The sequence below is a fragment of the Aquarana catesbeiana genome, linkage group LG01 (assembly GCF_042186555.1).
Source record: "Aquarana catesbeiana isolate 2022-GZ linkage group LG01, ASM4218655v1, whole genome shotgun sequence".
NCBI lineage: Eukaryota > Metazoa > Chordata > Amphibia > Anura > Ranidae > Aquarana > Aquarana catesbeiana.
The window spans coordinates 629,476,161-629,493,070 of NC_133324.1; the positions used below are offsets into that span (position 1 = coordinate 629,476,161).

General features: G+C 44.1%; 1 protein-coding gene across 1 annotated transcript; it reads right to left on the reverse strand.

The window, feature by feature from the left end:
* Positions 1-7,760: 7,760 nt before the first annotated feature.
* LOC141127411 (C-X-C motif chemokine 10-like) lies at positions 7,761-11,382 on the reverse strand. Its single transcript, XM_073613824.1, has 4 exons — positions 11,238-11,382; positions 10,994-11,117; positions 9,949-10,032; positions 7,761-8,020 (listed from the first exon to the last, which is right to left on the reverse strand). The coding sequence occupies exons 1-4, from the start codon at positions 11,380-11,382 to the stop codon at positions 7,984-7,986; spliced, it is 390 nt and encodes a 129-aa protein (XP_073469925.1). The 3' UTR covers positions 7,761-7,983.
* Between the last annotated feature and the right edge of the window lie 5,528 nt (positions 11,383-16,910).

A 16,910-nucleotide genomic window follows, 5' to 3' on the forward strand; every position in this document is an offset into this window, starting at 1 on the left:
GAGCAGGCAGGCCAAGGCACAGGCAGGGTTTGGCAACAGGCGGGCAGCAAAAGGTACAGCAGGAGCAGGCAGGAGTGGAGTCAAACAGGCCGAAGTCAGGAGAGTCCAATAGGCAAGCCGGGTCGTCAGGAGATCAGGAACACAGGAGCACAGGAACACAGGATAAGCACAGGAACTATGGCACAGGAAGCTGTTGATCAGCCAGCACCGAACAGAGTGCATGGCAGACCTAAATAGGCCGACTGGCGCCAAACGGCGCGCACGTGTGCACGCTGATGCTCACAGGCGCCCGCACACCAGTGCACAGACCAGCAGCCGCAGGAACACGCACAGCAGTGAGCACAGGAACGCACGTCAACGCACACCGGCGCGCACCGGCATGCACCAGGACGGCCACTACCGCGACCAGCAAGGTAAGCTCCCTTAAGGGCAGCCTCCGGATGCCCAGTTGGGCTAGTCTGGGGGCATGAGCGTTCTTGAATGCCTGTAAAAGTTCCGGGGCATGCAAATTGCTCTCATGCTCCCAGGAGTTGCCTTCAGGACCATACCCCTTTCACTTGATAAGGTACTGGATTCCGTTTCTCCTTTTTCTACAATCCAGGATTGCCTCCACTTCGAATTCTTCTTCATTGTCAACTATGATTTTTGGGTTTTTTGTGGACTAGTAGTGCGGCCAGCAAAAGGATTAGGAGTAGCAGGCTTCAGTAGGGTCACATGGAAGACCGGGTGCACTTTTAGAGAATCAGGTAGATCAAGTTCATAGGTGACATCATTTATTTTCCTCTTTACCGGGAAGGGACCCATAAATTTAGGGCCCAATTTCCTAGAGGGACAGGCCATTTTTAAGTTCATTGTGGACAACCACACTTGGTTGCCGGGTTCCAAGATAAGTTCTCCACGCCTCTTTTTATCAAACATCTTTTTGTGGTACTCCTGAGACTTGGCCATAGTTTCTTGTAGAAGTTTGTTGTTGGTGAAGAAAAAACCCATGGTTTCAGAGACTGCAGGAACGGTACATTCAGGTATTGAAGTGGGCAGAAAAGATGAATGGAACCCGTAGTTAGCAAAAAATGGTGTCTGATTGATGGCAGAATGCAAGGAGTTGTTGTAGGAGAATTCTGCAACAGGTAATAAAGAGACCTAGTCATCCTGAGAGAAGGCAGAGAAACAGTGGAGGTATTGCTCCAGGGTTTGATTGGTTCTCTCTGCCCGTTCGTCTGAGAGTGATAGGCTGATGAGAATGCCAACTCTATTTCAAGGGAACCACAGAGGGCCTTCCAGAACCTTGAAGTAAATTGAACACCCCGATTGGACACAATGCTTGATGGAACCCCATGCAGCCTTACCACTTCTTTGACAAAAATCTTTGCTGTATCCATGGCCGAGGGTGTGCCCTTCATGGGAAGAAAGTGTGCCATTTTGGACAGCCTGTCCACCACGACAAAGATGGTGGAAAATCCCTCAGACGGAGGAAGTTCCACGATGAAGTCCATCGATATCATTTTCCACGGCCTCTCTGGAACGGGTAAAGGTTTTAATAACCCTCACTTATAGCTGGCTATCGCAGTAAGAGGCATTGGAAGGCCACAAACAGATAACAACAAAACCTGGGGAATGCCCAGGAAAAAACTTCAAGCCTACTTACCACCAGCTCACAGACAACCAATTGACCTGTCTAACAGTATGCGTTAAAAACAGGGGTTCAGTCTGCACGCATTTGCAAACGCATGCGTAAGCCACAGAGCCACGTCACGGCACCCTGTAATCTGTGGTCCTAACACTAAAATTTGGGTGTCCCCACAGTGGAGGCACATGCATTCTAATGGATAAGTGAGGGTAGGTGGACTGACGGGAGCCCCCCGAATGAACCCTTTTTCCAGATTTTCATCTATGTATACCTTTAGTGTGTCTAACTCCTGCTCAGTTAGTGGGAAGATTCTCCCAAAAGGAACCTCAGTAGCAGGTAACAGTTCCATTGGGCAGTCATAAGGCCTGTGCGGGGGCAGGGTTTCTGCTCTTTTTTTATTGAATACGTCCAGAAAGTCCTGATGGGGTTCGGGATTGGACTGAGGTAGCTCCGGATCTGAGTCTAAGCAAAGGAGTTGGGAGGTCTCTTCAGAAGATCTGAGTAGACAGTGCTGCTGGCAATACTCCGAGAGGAATTTAACTTCTCCTGTAGTCCATTTAATGCTGGGGTTATGAGCTTGCAGCCAGGGCATCCCCAGGATGATAAGAAAGAGAGGAGAGGAGATGGCATCCAGACGAAGAAGTTCCTGATGATGGGTGCCCATGGTGGCCAGCAAAGGGACGGTCTCCTGTGTGACTGGACCGGAACTAAGGGTGAAGCCATCCGCCAGGGGAACAGCAAGCCCCTGGGCCTTGGGTTGAAGTGGGATGCAGTGGTTGGCAGCGAAGGTCAAGTCGACGAAGCAGCTGCATGCACCGGAATCAATGATGACTGACACTGGAATATTCCCTCCTGGAAGCTGCAGAGTGATGGAAAGAGCAAGATGAGAACCAGATTTAGGCAAAACAGATGCACACATTGAAGAGGCAGGAAGGCACTTACGCATCTTGTTGGGGCAGGCCCTCACATAATGCCCAGGTCCACCGCAGTATACACAGGTTGTGGGCTCGTCTGCACAGCTTTTCCTAAGGAGTGAGCATGGGTCGGAGTAAACCTAGCTGCATGAGTTCGGGAGCTTCTGCAGCTGGAGCAGAAGAAGTGGGAGGAAACTGACCGACAGGACTGGGAACCTTAGGTTACATTCAGGTGGGGCGGAAGGGACTGGTAGACCTCTCAGACCGACACTCCCTTAGGCGCGGGTCAATCTGGATGGAGAGGTTGATGAGCTCTTCCAAGGACTGAGGTATTCCAACTCATCCTTGAGTGGGTCAGATAGCCCCATTCTGAACTGGTGATGCAGGGCGGCGTCATTCCAGTCCATGTCAGAGCTCCAGTGTCTGAATTCTATCGCATAGTCTTCAGCCGCTCTGCGACCTTGTTGAAGAGAGTACAGCGCAGCCTCAGCAGTTGCTGTCAGTTGAGGGTCCTCATATAGTTGGGACACGGCCATGAAGAAGGTGTCAAAGCTATCCAGGGACCCAGACTTTTGCTCCAGAAGGCAGTGGGCCCAGGTTTGTGGCTCGCCAGTCAATAAGGAAATTACAAAGCCCACTTTAGTTGCTTCCAAGGAAAAGGTACGAGGTTGCAGGGCAAAGTAGAGCTCGCAGGAATTGCGGACGGCCCGGTACTTGCTGCGTTCTCCGGCAAACCTTTCAGGTGTGGGTACTCTGGGCTCTGGAGGAAGCATCACTATGGAGGGTGCAGATGAGAGTCCAGCAGAGGATGCTCCTTGAGGATTGGAAGGAGAAGATAAGGCCTGAACTTGTTCCTCCAATCTTGAATAGCCTTCCTGAAGGCTCTTTACAGCTTGAGTGAGCCCCGCCAGATGTCTACACAGTTCATCCATGGGGGAGGCCCCCTGCCCGGACTCGGTCATGGCTGCCTGATACTGTCAGACTTCCACTTACCAGACCGGTTAGTCTGCTTGGGCAGAGGGTAGACTCCCTTACGTATCCGACTTGCGGCCCCTGGTTGAGAGAACAGGAGGCACAGGAGTGCAGAGTGGTATGAGAGTCTGGTGAAGGGATCCAGGTGCTGGAAGAGGGATGATCTTCAAGCAGCAGGTCAGTAGTCTGGAACATAGGCAAACAGATGCTGAGCAGGAGCAGAGCAGGCAGGTCAAGGCACAGGCAGGGTTCGGCAACAGGCAGGCAGCAAAGGTACAGCAGGAGCAGGCAGGAGCGGAGTCAAACAGGCCGAGGTCAGATACAGGTAGAAGTCAGGAGAGTCCAATAGGCAAGCCGGGTCGTCAGGAGATCAGGAACACAGGAGCACAGGAACACAGGATAAGCACAGGAACTATGGCACAGGAAGCTGTTGATCAGCCAGCACCGAGCAGAGTGCATGGCAGACCTAAATAGGCCGACTGGCACCAAACGGCGCGCACGTGTGCATGCTGATGCTCACAGGCGCGCACGCACACCCGCACACGCCCGCACGCCAGTGCACAGACCAGCGCCCACAGGAACACACACAGCAGCGCGCACAGGAATGGTCACACCAACACGCATCGGCACGCACCAAGGCGGCCAGTACCACGACCAGCAAGGTAAGCTCTCTGACACCAGTTCTGGGTTTGCTTTTCATAAGAACCATTGCCTGATGTGAATGATGCCTCGCACAAAAGAGCTCTCAGAAGACCTACGATTAAGAATTGTTGACTTGCATAAAGCTGGAAAAGGTTATAAAAGTATCTCCAAAAGCCTTGCTGTTCATCAGTCCACGGTAAGACAAATTGTCTATAAATGGAGAAAGTTCAGCACTGCTGCTACTCTCCCTAGGAGTGGGCGTCCTGTAAAGATGACTGCAAGAGCACAGCGCAGACTGCTCATTGAAGTGAAGAAGAATCCTAGAGTGTCAGCTAAAGACGAATAAAAGTCTCTGGCATATGCTAACATCCCTGTTAGCGAATCTACGATACGCAAAACACTAAACAAGAATGGATTTCATGGGAGGATACCACAGAGAAAGCCACTGCTGCCCAAAAAAACATTGCTGCACGTTTACAGTTTGCACAAGAGCACCTGGATGTTCCACAGCAGTACTGGCAAAATATTCTGTGGACAGATGAAACCAAAGTTGAGTTGTTTGGAAGAAACACACAACACTATGTGTGGAGAAAAAGAGGCACAGCACACCAACATCAAAACCTCATCCCAACTGTGAAGTATGGTGGTGGGGGCATCATGGTTTGGGTCTGCTTTGCTGCGTCAGGGCCTGGACAGATTGCTATCATCGAAGGAAAAATGAATTCCCAAGATTATCAAGACATTTTGCAGGAGAACTTAAGGCCATCTGTCCACCAGCTGAAGCTCAACAGAAGATGGGTGTTGCTACAGGACAACAACCCAAAGCATAGAAGTAAATCAACAACAGAATGGCTTAAACAGAAGAAAATACACCTTCTGGAGTGGCCCAGTCAGAGTCCTGACCTCAACCTGATTGAGATGCTGTGGCAAGAAAGCGATTCACACCAGACATCCCAAGAATATTGCTGAACTCAAACAGTTCTGTAAAGAGGAATGGTCAAGAATTACTCCTGACCGTTGTGCACGTCTGATTTGCAACTACAGGAAACGTTTGGTTGAAGTTATTGCTGCCAAAGGAGGTTCAACCAGTTATTAAATCCAAGGGTTCACATACTTTTTCCACCTGCACTGTAAATGCTTGCATGGTGTGTTCAATAAAAAACATGGTAACATTTAATTCTTTGTGTGTTATTAGTTTAAGCAGACTGTGATTGTCTATTGTTGTGACTTAGATGAAGATCAGATCACATTTTATGACCAATTTGTGCAGAAATCCATATTATTTCAAAAGGGTTCACATACTTTTTTATTGCAACTGTACATACCATCTTTTGTAGATGCTATAACTTACATGCAAACCAATCAATATACACTTATTGTGATTTTTTTTTACCAAAGACATGTAGCAGAATACATTTTGGCCTAAATGTATGAAGATTTTTTTTTTTATTTGGATATGTTTTATAGCAGAAAGTAAAAAATATTGTTTTGTTTTTTTTACATATTCATTTTTTTTCTTAAAAATAAAAAACCAAGTGGTGATCTTATACCACCAAAACAAAGCACAATTTGTGTGAAAAAAAATGATATATATTTTATTTGCGTACAGTGTTGCATGACTGCACAATTGCCACAATTGTTCGGCGCAGTGCCGAACAGCAAAAAATGGTCCCTGGTCATGAAAGGTCTAAAACCTTTTGGAGCTTAAGCTCCAAAAGGTCAAAACAAAGTCAAACAAGTGCTTGAAAGTTCTCCAATTAAATCATCTACGTTTGTCTTCTCATTCATTTTGAATAGGTGCAGTCAAAGAAGCATCTAAACTTGGTTTAGAAACCGGTACCATTAAGAAACTAGGCAGATAGAAATATAACAGCTGCAAGTTATATATTTGCCCTACTCTTTTGTTTGAGTTATTATTTCAGGTCCAGCCCAAATTATTTGGAATTTTGGATATTTCTGCATCTTTTGGACCCAGAGAAGAGCAGGAAGAAGGCTGTATTCAGAAAATGTAGCTTTGAATACAGGTTTATTTAAGGTTTTCTGAAGCGGTAAAAGGGGTATGGTGTGGGGAAATTTTAATTTTCTGAGTTGGGCAGGTTAAATTAAATATTACCACCCCCTGTTTTCTTAATTTAGCATCTGGGGGATAATGACATAGGCCAACAAAGAACACAGGATCAAATTTTTATTATTATAAATTATATACTTTGTATTAAAATTACATCCCCTGGTACAGTTATTGTTTTTTTTTTTTTTTCAGAGATTATCCCCAGGTTTCATTGGCTTGATTCACCTATGTTGAAGCCTTTTGAGAAAGTCAGGAAAGAATAAACAGAGCCATAGAAAAGTTGATGCCGCTAGTTAACGTTTTTTTCTTTCAGACATTCAGAGTTGTAGGGCAGCGTTCTGGAAAATAGATGAACAAGAAAACCTGCTCCAGGTGTCTGTTCCAAGATATCACCTCCCCCACCAATTGAAGGTGCTGGCTCAGTATGCGAGACACATGTAGGCAGAATAAGGATCCGAATGACCGCACTCCAAAGAAATTCCTTAATTGATATCATAAAGGTATGATTAAGAACCAGTGAGATTGGTGAGAAAAGCATCAGTTGTTTGCATATGTACTCTGATTTTGTATGGACTAATTCTTCAATAAAGGAATTTCTGAAGTGCAGCCATCCGCATCCTTATTTTGCCTACATATAGGGCAGCATTTACAGGTGTGACGGTATCCATTTGTCAGATACAGGTCTTGACAATTAAAATTCTCACTTACAAACAAACATGTATTAAAATGGCCGTGGACAGGGCCGACTTTAATATTGATTGGACCCTGGGCAAAACTTTTCTTGGCCCCCCCCAATGCAGTTTCGCTCTCCACCTGCTCTGTGACATACAATAAATAACAGCTGGACTTAAAACGTAAAAAATCAGTTTACTGAATCAGATCAGGCAGCAGTTGCGATTGGCTGCCAGAGGTTACAGTGTATCATTACCGCTCAGTGACTGGTTGCTAGAGGTTACAGCACAATTTACGGCTTACTGATTAGTTGCTAGAGGTTATAGCACATGATTTCTGCTTGTTGATTGGCTGCTAGAGATTACTGTGGACATGACCTCAGGAGGGCATGATATACATATTAATGCCGCCGGCCGCCGCTATTTACATATGAATGCCGCCGCTATTTACATATGAATGCCGGTAATTTACTTGCAAACACAGGGTCTGCAGGTGAGTCATCGGTACACAACAATAGGGCAGAGATGGCCAGCTTTAGTAGCCGCACTTCACACTGAGATATTGGCACACAGCATGGGACTAAAACCTAAGGGACGAGGGAATTTGAACCAGGATAGTTGGCAAATATGAGGCAGCTGCTTTGGGCCCCACAACAATGACAGGGCCCTGGGCAGCTGCCCCTTTTGCCCTGCCTTAAAAACAGACCCTGGCCCTGGACCAGGAAGTGGAGAGCGGGGGGTTGATGCCAGCTGGGTTTTGTGACCCATCTGGCTTTTGGGGGACAGTAATCATTGCAATGTGTACTACCATTTTTTTACTTTTCTTTTGCTTCCATCAAAACAAAGTAGATACACTATAATTTTTTTAATACATTTATTTATGAAAATATAAAACTCACATATTTTAGGGTAGAAAATTATCCCAGGAGATATGTATTTACAGCAACATTGTTTAAATAGATGGTATTTACAAATATAAAAATATGCATGGCATATATCATTCCAGTAATCTGTAGTCACAAAACAGTGGAAAGGTAGAATTAATCTATTAGCAGGCTCTCTGTCATATTCCTCAGCTTGTATAATCACTCAGGGGTGTCTGATCACTGGGATGTGTTTCAGAAACCTGCAGGAATAAAAATATATATCATAAGACATACGTGCCAATATGATATTGCATGTTGTACATTTAGTATTATATAATAAGTACTACGCAATTAAAAATAATATAAACACTAACTCATATGATAATAAATAATTTAACTCTGCAAGTGGTATCTATTTACTGGGCTGCATTCACCCCCAAAAAACATAAAGGTCTCATTGACACTGGCAGTGATATACAGTACATGCATTTATATATGTTTAGAGATCATTTCTAAATGCATGTAATGATTTTAAATTCACACTGTCCATTTACCTGCTTTTAGGTGCAGTCAATTTAGCAGCATCCAGTGTCCAATTAGAAAGTCTAGACATGGCTTAAAGCTCATAAACACATGTAAATGTGTGTTAACCTGTATAAACACAAAGAATCATGGCTGTACACGTGTAAAGGCAGATACATCTAAACGCAGGAAAAATTGATCTGGGAAGCATAACATCTGTTTATGCTTCTTAGATAATCTTTCCTGCATTTAGATAAACAAAACACTGGAGTGCTAGTGTAAATGAGGCCTAAAGTAGTGAAAATTGTAGTAAAAAGCAATGTAATGTACAGGTGAGTTGGGGTAGGATTTTAGAACAACAAAGAAAAATTCCCAGCTCAACTTACCAGCCAGCCTACAAAGAACTGAATTGTCCTGTCTAAGGCCCCTTTCACACGGGCTTTCCGATCAGGTCCGCCTTATCTGTTTTTCAGGCGGACCTGATCGGATCCTCCATGCACCCCTATGGGGCAGCGGATGTCAGCAGTGACATGTCCGTTGACACCCACTGCTATCTGATCCGATCCTGTCTGTGAAATCCAGATGGATGGAGATCCTATTTCCTACTTGGGGATCGGATGTTATCAGATGAACGGACATGTGGTCTGTTTTCATCTAATGTCACCAGCGGGACTCTGACAGCTCCGTCTCAGCACAGTGAGCGGAGATGGACATGTCCTCTGCCTGCTCACCGGGGATCAGCGGATCAATCCCCCGCTGAGCAAAGCGGAGTCCGCGGGGCACTTTGCCCATGTGAAAGAGCCCTAACAGTTCACGTTAAAAACAGGGTTTTAGTTTGCACATATTTGCAAATACACGCGTAAGCTGCAGAGGCCATTTCATGGCACCCCAGTATTAGCTGCAGTCCTAACTCTATAAATTCTATAAACTCTATAGCCTCCATAGTAGGAGCACATATATAATAATGGATAGATTGAGGATAGGTAAGCCTGGAGGGAGGCCACCCCTTCTTAAAGGCACAGGGGCGCACTGGACACCCAACACACAATGGCAGTGAAGGTGTCCAGTGCACCCCCTTACCAAATAACGAATGGTACAAACAAACAGCAATTGCCCCAACCTATAACTGACCTTAAAGAGGAGCTCCATCCAAAAGGGGTAGCTCCGCTTGTTTGCACCATTCCCCCTGTACTGCAGTTTTTGGGGGGATGCGGGTACCTGGTTTTGACAGGTACCCGCTCCCACTTCCTGGACAACACGGCGATCTATGTCCGGCCCCTCCTTCTCGTAGCTAACTTAGCTAGAAGTTCAGCCCCCCTCCTCCTTCCACCGTAGCCGGCCCATTCACAGAGTGCAGCGTTATTCACGCATGCGCAGTAGGGAAGCAGCTGTGAAGCCAGTGGAGATGGCGGCGGCAGCACCCAATAGCAAATTGAAAAATGGCTCGGATGAGGACACCGCTGGATTCCTGGACAGGTAAGTGTCCTAATATTAAAAGTCAGCAGCTACAGTTTTTGTAATTTTTCTGCAGGAGCCTGGAGCTCCACTTTAACAGCAAGGAGCACATGGAAAAAAAAAACATGATTTTGTGTAGTTTTTGGCTGTGTGCACATTGCACTTTGCAATAACAAAATATCTAGAGAGGTATAAAAAAAATAGCACCTACCGGTTTCTTCCACTGAGCAGAGCTTTTATTTCTTTTAGGTCAGAACTGACACATTTTGTAGCACCGGAGCTTTTCAATGTGACACTGAGGAAGAATAATATTAAGGACGTCATTAGTATATTAGGACACTTCCTAATTATTAAAACTATTCAATATAATGTCACTTTTCTTCTAAATTGTGCCTTCCACTATCTACAGAGAACATCATTGGTATATTGGGACACTTCCTAATGAGTAAAACTATTTAAAATAATGTCACTTTTCTTCAAAATTGCACCCTTCCACTATCTATTCCATCAGCAGGCCATCATTCTTTAGGAGCTGCATATTGTGGAAGTGCAAATTACATGCTTAGTATAATATTAAAAATATCCCCAGTTTTGTTTTCCTTCAAGTATATTTAAAACATGTGACATAATTATACTGGACTATCAAAAATAACACAAAAGTAAAATAGTGAAAATGTGAATGGATGTTTCTATTTTTTTGTTTTCATCCAAAATTGTGAAAAATAACATTTATAGTGAGATTTTCGGTTTGCTCTACACATTGCAGCTCTTTAAAAGGTATTTAAAGGAAATGCTGTTATGTGCAAACTGCAATGACTGCTTATAATTGATATATAGTACAAGGAATATTAAGTGGGCAGCAATACTTGGCATCCAATCAGCTATCTTTAGGCAGCTCATTCTATTGGCATACATGGGCCAATTCAGTCTAAATTAAGTATTGCATGTGATGACCAGGAAAAACTTGAGCTAAAGGACAATAACAACTGCTTACAGCTATTGTAAATTTTTTTCCTTGCACAAAGATTTTTTTCTAATAGTTTTAATATAGAATGAAAAAAAAAGTGTTAATTGTAAGCATGCTGCAACCAAGTTAAACATGAGTCCAGGGAGATTTTTACATAGACAGATGTCTTACTGTTTTGCAACATTTGCCCACCTTATTGTAGTTGATCGCTACGTGATATGCCTACAATTAAGTAAGTACATGTCCAGTACAGCAATTACATTATGTAATCCATGTGCATCTTACTTACATATATTCAGTGTTTTCACATAGAGAGCTGCTTGGATAAACGTCCAGTTGAGCCAGGGCCCTGATATTCACCTGATTGGATAGCTTCTTACACAGGCAACGTTTCCCACGAGGAACAGCAAACCCTGAATTCAAATGGAAAAATAGATTGATTAGTGCTTATACAGACAATGGCAAAGACAGTGGGAAAGACTGTCTGTACTTATACATAGATTCTAAAACCTAGAATATGTTATTGACTGTACCTTGTATAAGAGGAGTAGAGAGCAGGAGAACGCACATGATGACAGCACACTTGTTGTCCATATTGATGGTGTTGGATTCTCTCTGACCAAGATCGGGAGTAGACAGCTGTGTGAAGTACAGCAGCATCTGTCTGTTTATATACATTTGTACTGGATTGCATAATCCCATGATGTCATCAGTGGGGGGAAATGGACGTTTTCTATTTTCCAAAGCTTTTGAGAAGTGAAAGTACAGTTGAAGACCTTTTTCTGTCAACTTAAAACCACTCAGTGACCTTTCGTGTTATTTCCAGTCTTGATGGGGTTCTCCCAGAAATATGTGTGTCTGATAAAGTGTCAATGAAAATGTTATAGTAACTTTCTATATACTTACAGTAGTGCAAAATGATTGTATAAGTCTACAGTGCATTCTGTGTATTGTGATCCCTTACCTTTGCTAAGGGTGATTATTAAAGTACAGTAAAACCTTGGTTTGAGAGTAACTTGGTTTGAGAGTGTTTTGCAAGACGAGCTAACTTTTTAAATAAATTTTGACTTGATATACAAGCGATGTCTTGATATACAAGTAGCATCATGTCACAACTGAGTATAAATGAGAAGAGAGGCGCCTCTAAGTGTAGCAATACAGTTACATTTAATGAAGGTACAACATTTAGAAACGCACATGGTTGATGATTAAAACAGGCACATCCAAGTATGCAGGCATCCGGGGTAAAGCTGTCCACATAGGACATCCTCCTCAATGCCATTGACGTCATCCCTTTCACGCTGTACTCCATGAGCGATTCAAGCCTCGATTAAGATCGATCTACTGCAGGGTAGTCTTCCCGGTTATGATTGCAGACTGACAGTGGTGGGAGCCCGCAGGTGTGGGGGATTGTTCTATGTGGACAGCTTTACCTGCATACTTAGATGTGCCTGTTTTAATCATCAACCATGTGAGTTGCTAAATGTTGTACCTTCATTACCTTCATTAAATGTAACCATATTGCTACACTTAGAAGTGCCTCTTTTCTCTTTTATATTTTGTAGCCCCTGCTAGATTTTGCTTCTAATCCCCTTGAGGCTTCCATTTGTGGATAGACATTTTATGGTTACACAACATAACATGGCTATAATCTTTTTATATATACTATAAACTGAAGGACTTATGATTAAATGGATGTGGATCAGCTGAGTTTCCATTATTTCTTATGGGGAAATTCGCTTTGATATACAAGTGCTTTGGATTACAAGCATGCTTTCGGAGCTAATTATGCTCGCAGTCCAAGGTTTTACTGTATTTGAAAATCTCCCAGAGGGATAATAAGCATATTTTACTATTGGCTGCACTTGCAAAAATGCAAAATGGCTCATAAATCACAGTAAAGTTGAAATTATTACCATCATTGTAAATATGTATCTGCTTTTGGCTGCCCTATGTCTGCCAGCTAGCAGAATTAATATAGACTGCTGGTCATAGCTGGACAGACTTTCTCGATGACTACATAATATGCTGGTCTTCAAGTTACCTACAACAGTGGTTCTCAACCCTGTCCTCAAGTACCCCCAACAGGCCATGTTTTGGGAATTTCTCTTAGATAAAATAGTCGTCCAAAATACGAAGCCATTGACTCTGATTTAAAGCACCTGTGCAAGAAGGAAAACCTACAAACATGACCTGTTGTGGGTACTTAAGGACAGGGTTGAAAACCACTGACCTACAAGATCTGCAGAGATGATTGCAGCTTATTCCAGTGATGACCCAGTTATAAACATGACCACCAGTCAACATTTTTTTAGAAATCAGCTATAGCGCCCAAGATAGTGTCAGTCCACCCAAATATAATACTTCATTTCAATGAAGTCTGGTAGACTAAGTAACCAATTGGTTTGCCATTGCATTTGGGGAGGCAGGATACTAGTTCCCTACACAAATTGCAGTTTTAGGCATTCTTGAATTTAATAGCCCCTAGTTTTTCTTGTTACACTTTGCATAATATAAACCTGAAAGCAAGAGCCGAGCCTGGTAAAACATGCACAGAAATCTCACTACAAGACCTGAAAAAAATATAAAAAATCATTAGTGGATTTACCAACAAGTGAAATGTAAGCTTTTTGAAATTGTGCCTTTTTACAGAGACAGGTACATTTGTTATTAGTTAAAGCAGAACTTCAGGTACTTAACAATTTGGCCACTAGTCTTACATTGTATTTGATGACATCAGTGAGGAGCATAGTGACAGATTGGATCAGAAGCTTTGCAGAACCAGTTGTCAATACCAGAACTGGCATGTGGACAATGGAATAAGGTTAACTGCTACTCTCCAAATCTATTCATGTTCCATAAATCCTGATGGATAACATTACAGTTATCACAAGTCGTATAATAAAAGCATAGTTTGTTCAATACCATACATGACTATGTCATCATTTACAGAAGATGACTTAGGCACATCTCACCTCCTAAGGGTATTACTGACATGAACTGTAGTATATATATATATGTGCACTACCCTCTTGAAAGAGAACACAATTGTGCCGCTACTTAAAGGGGTAATAGGTCCTGTGAGACTATAAAATATATCCAGCAACTACGGGGTTAACCAAACAGTTGGATGTTATTATCCATAGATTCCTTGTTTGTTTTCTATCAGTATTGGATTGACCTATTAGCAGTTCGGCATACTGGTGTGATACGGTTAAACCCTTTATCTAACACTTGCTGTTGAGCTTGTGTACTATTCCTCAATTGGCATAATTAGTGTTAACTGAATGGTTGAACAACTTTGGTTGAGGCTTCTGTGTACGATGTTTGCTGCAAGTGAACATGAAGAGTTAAGTTGGGAAGGAGGACGATATTTAAGCTTTCTTGCTGTGCTCTGTCGCCACCCCCTGTGACGAAGTCGGAAGTGATGAAACGCATTGGTCACGGTGACACAGTAACTAGACTTTGACACCGTGACAGTGACCCTGGGCGTGCAAACGAAGAATTGGGGAGATTGCAGCACTGTGGCACCTGGCATGATTGAGATTGATTTACTCAAAGGTGATTTTGATGGTTTTATGATATAAGTGCATTACGTTTAAATAAACGGTTACCTTAAGGTGTTTTGCACTATTGGAGGCTCTGTCTCGGCTTTTATCTTCACATGAGGAGATTGATGTTACCCTTCCGGATGAAGTTTGGTGATCTATAGAGGTACTTCAATATAACACAAAAAGCTTTGCGGCCAGACATGAGAGTGAATGGCAACTACATCTGGTGAGCTTTATTCCTAAGGGAGTGGAATTGGCACTTATCACTTTGGTGGGGGATATTTGGTGTTTCAGTGGGTATTTTTCACACCTACTTTATCACATTTAATTGGACTTTATTTATGCACTGAGTTGCAATATTGCCGAATTGTTTGTGGACATTTGTGTGTTTATATCTTTTATGGCCCCTTATTTTTTACTTTCACCTTTTTATTAGTGCGCTACTGTGAAGCTTATATTTGTTATTACATGTCATATGTTTCACCCATTGTATAGGAACTGTAGTATATTACGCCCACTTCCCGCCCAGCAGACATTTTGCCTAATCACTTGTGTAGTGAAGAAGCATCAGAAGAACTTGGAAGCATAAGTCTGTAAGTAGGCCGTCATTAGTTTTCAATTAATTAGTACTGTATATGTTCTACTATTTCAACTACATGGGAGTTCTTTTAGCTATGCCTCATTTTCTGTTAGCTAGTGCCTTAACAGTAATGTAGCATGCCTGCCACTATGTGCATTTTGTAATGTAATGTCAAATGCTAATGCATATTTTTATAATTTCTGTTTTGCATTTTTACAAAACTACTTCTTGGTAAAAATTACAACTGTTAGCCCTTCCTCCTGAGTCTTGAGAAGTTGTTAGCTGTCTGCCAAGCAGTGGCGTATCATCCATGTGTGCAGGGTGTGCGGTGCACATGGGCCACCAAGTTCAGGGGGCCCACTGTGCCCTGTCACACTCTACACATATGGAGTAACACAAATTCAATGTGCACTCACGCTGCACCGATGCCAAGTCTATAGATCCAGCCGCCGGCCCTGCCAACAACCACTACGGTGCCAGTGGCGGAGTGATCTGCAGCCTTGTGTGCTGCGCTGGGGTCTGGGAGCTGGGACGTGTCTTCAGACAAGGGGAAATCCCGCCCACTGCCCCACCATGCAGCGCGACATGCCGCCGAGACTCTGGAGAGGGGGCGGCCAGGAGGACACCATTATAAGGGGAGAGTAGGGAGAAGTGTATGGCAGACAAGGAGAGAGTGTCGGGGGGTGGAAGGCTGTGGTATCTCCTCATGCTGTGTTTGGAGGACTGGTGGCAGCCCACTCTGCTGGGACTTGTAGTGCCCTCTGTGGGGGGCTGAGATATGGCAGCCTCCTATGCTGGGATTTGAAGTGCCCTAGACTGTGGGGGGACTGAGTAATCCTCAGTCCCCTAAAAAGGGCACTACAAGTCCCAGCAGAGTGGGCTGCCATTCTTCAGTCCCCTGTAGTCTAGGGCACTACAAGTCCCAGCATATTAGGCTGCTCTTACAGAACAGGAGAAGGAGCTGGGGGAGGGGGAATTTGTATTGGGAGGGGAGAAAAGGAGGCACAGGTTTGAGATGGGGATTTATGTTGGGAGGGGGAGATGGGAGGGGATTTGTGCTGAGAGGGGGGATTTATGCTGGAGGGGGAGATGGGAGAGGATTTGTGATGAGAGGGGGGATTTATACTGGGATGGGACGATGGCAGAGTATTTGTGCTGAGAGGGGGGATTTTAGCTGGGAGGGGGAAATGGTCAGGATTTGTGCTGAAAGGGGGAATTTATGCTGGGAGGGGAGATGGGGAGGATTTTTGCTAAGAGGCGGAATTTATGCTGGGGGGGAGATGGGGAGGATTTTATGCTAAGAGGGGGAATTAATGCTGGGAGGGGGAGATGGGGGAGGATTTTTGCTAAGAGGGGGGATTTATGCTGGGAAGGGGAGATGGGAGAGGATTTATGCTGGGAGAGGGAGATGGGGGAGGATTTGTGCTAAGAGGGGGATTTGTCCTGGGAGAGGGGAGGTGAAGGCAAGGGTTTGTGATGAAAAGGGGGGTTTGTACTGGAAGGGGTTATATGAGGGTGAGGATTTGTGCTGAAAAGGGGGATTTTTGCTGCTAGGCGGAGATGGAGGGGGCGTGGGTCTGTGATGAGAGGGGGGGATTGGGGCTAAGATCATTTGTGAATGGGGGGGTTTAGGGGGATTTATGTTGTAAGGGGGATATGGGGAGTGAGAATTTGTGCTAGAAGGGGGCATATGGGGGTGAGGAGTTTGCCATGTTTGCCCTGGGCACTGGATAATCTTGTCCCAGCATTGGCGCACTCTACAAATTGCAAAAGCTGTGAAGAGAGAGAGCCGGGTGCCAACCTGAGGACTGGATTGGAAGCTGCTTCAGCCTGTACTGATGCTGTGGCGACTGTGGCGGCCAGGAACAGCAGACTTGTGAGTATCTGGTGGCCCTGCTGAGTGGAGCGGCACACACAGCATAACACAATGTAACTCACATCTAATTTAATGTGATGGTTGCATTTAGTTTCTTTGTGTCAGGCTAAGTAGATTTTCTATAAGTACTGACACAAGTGTAGTGCCATTGAACTAAAATCACAAATAATGTGATATTGTATTGTTACCCTGCTGAATC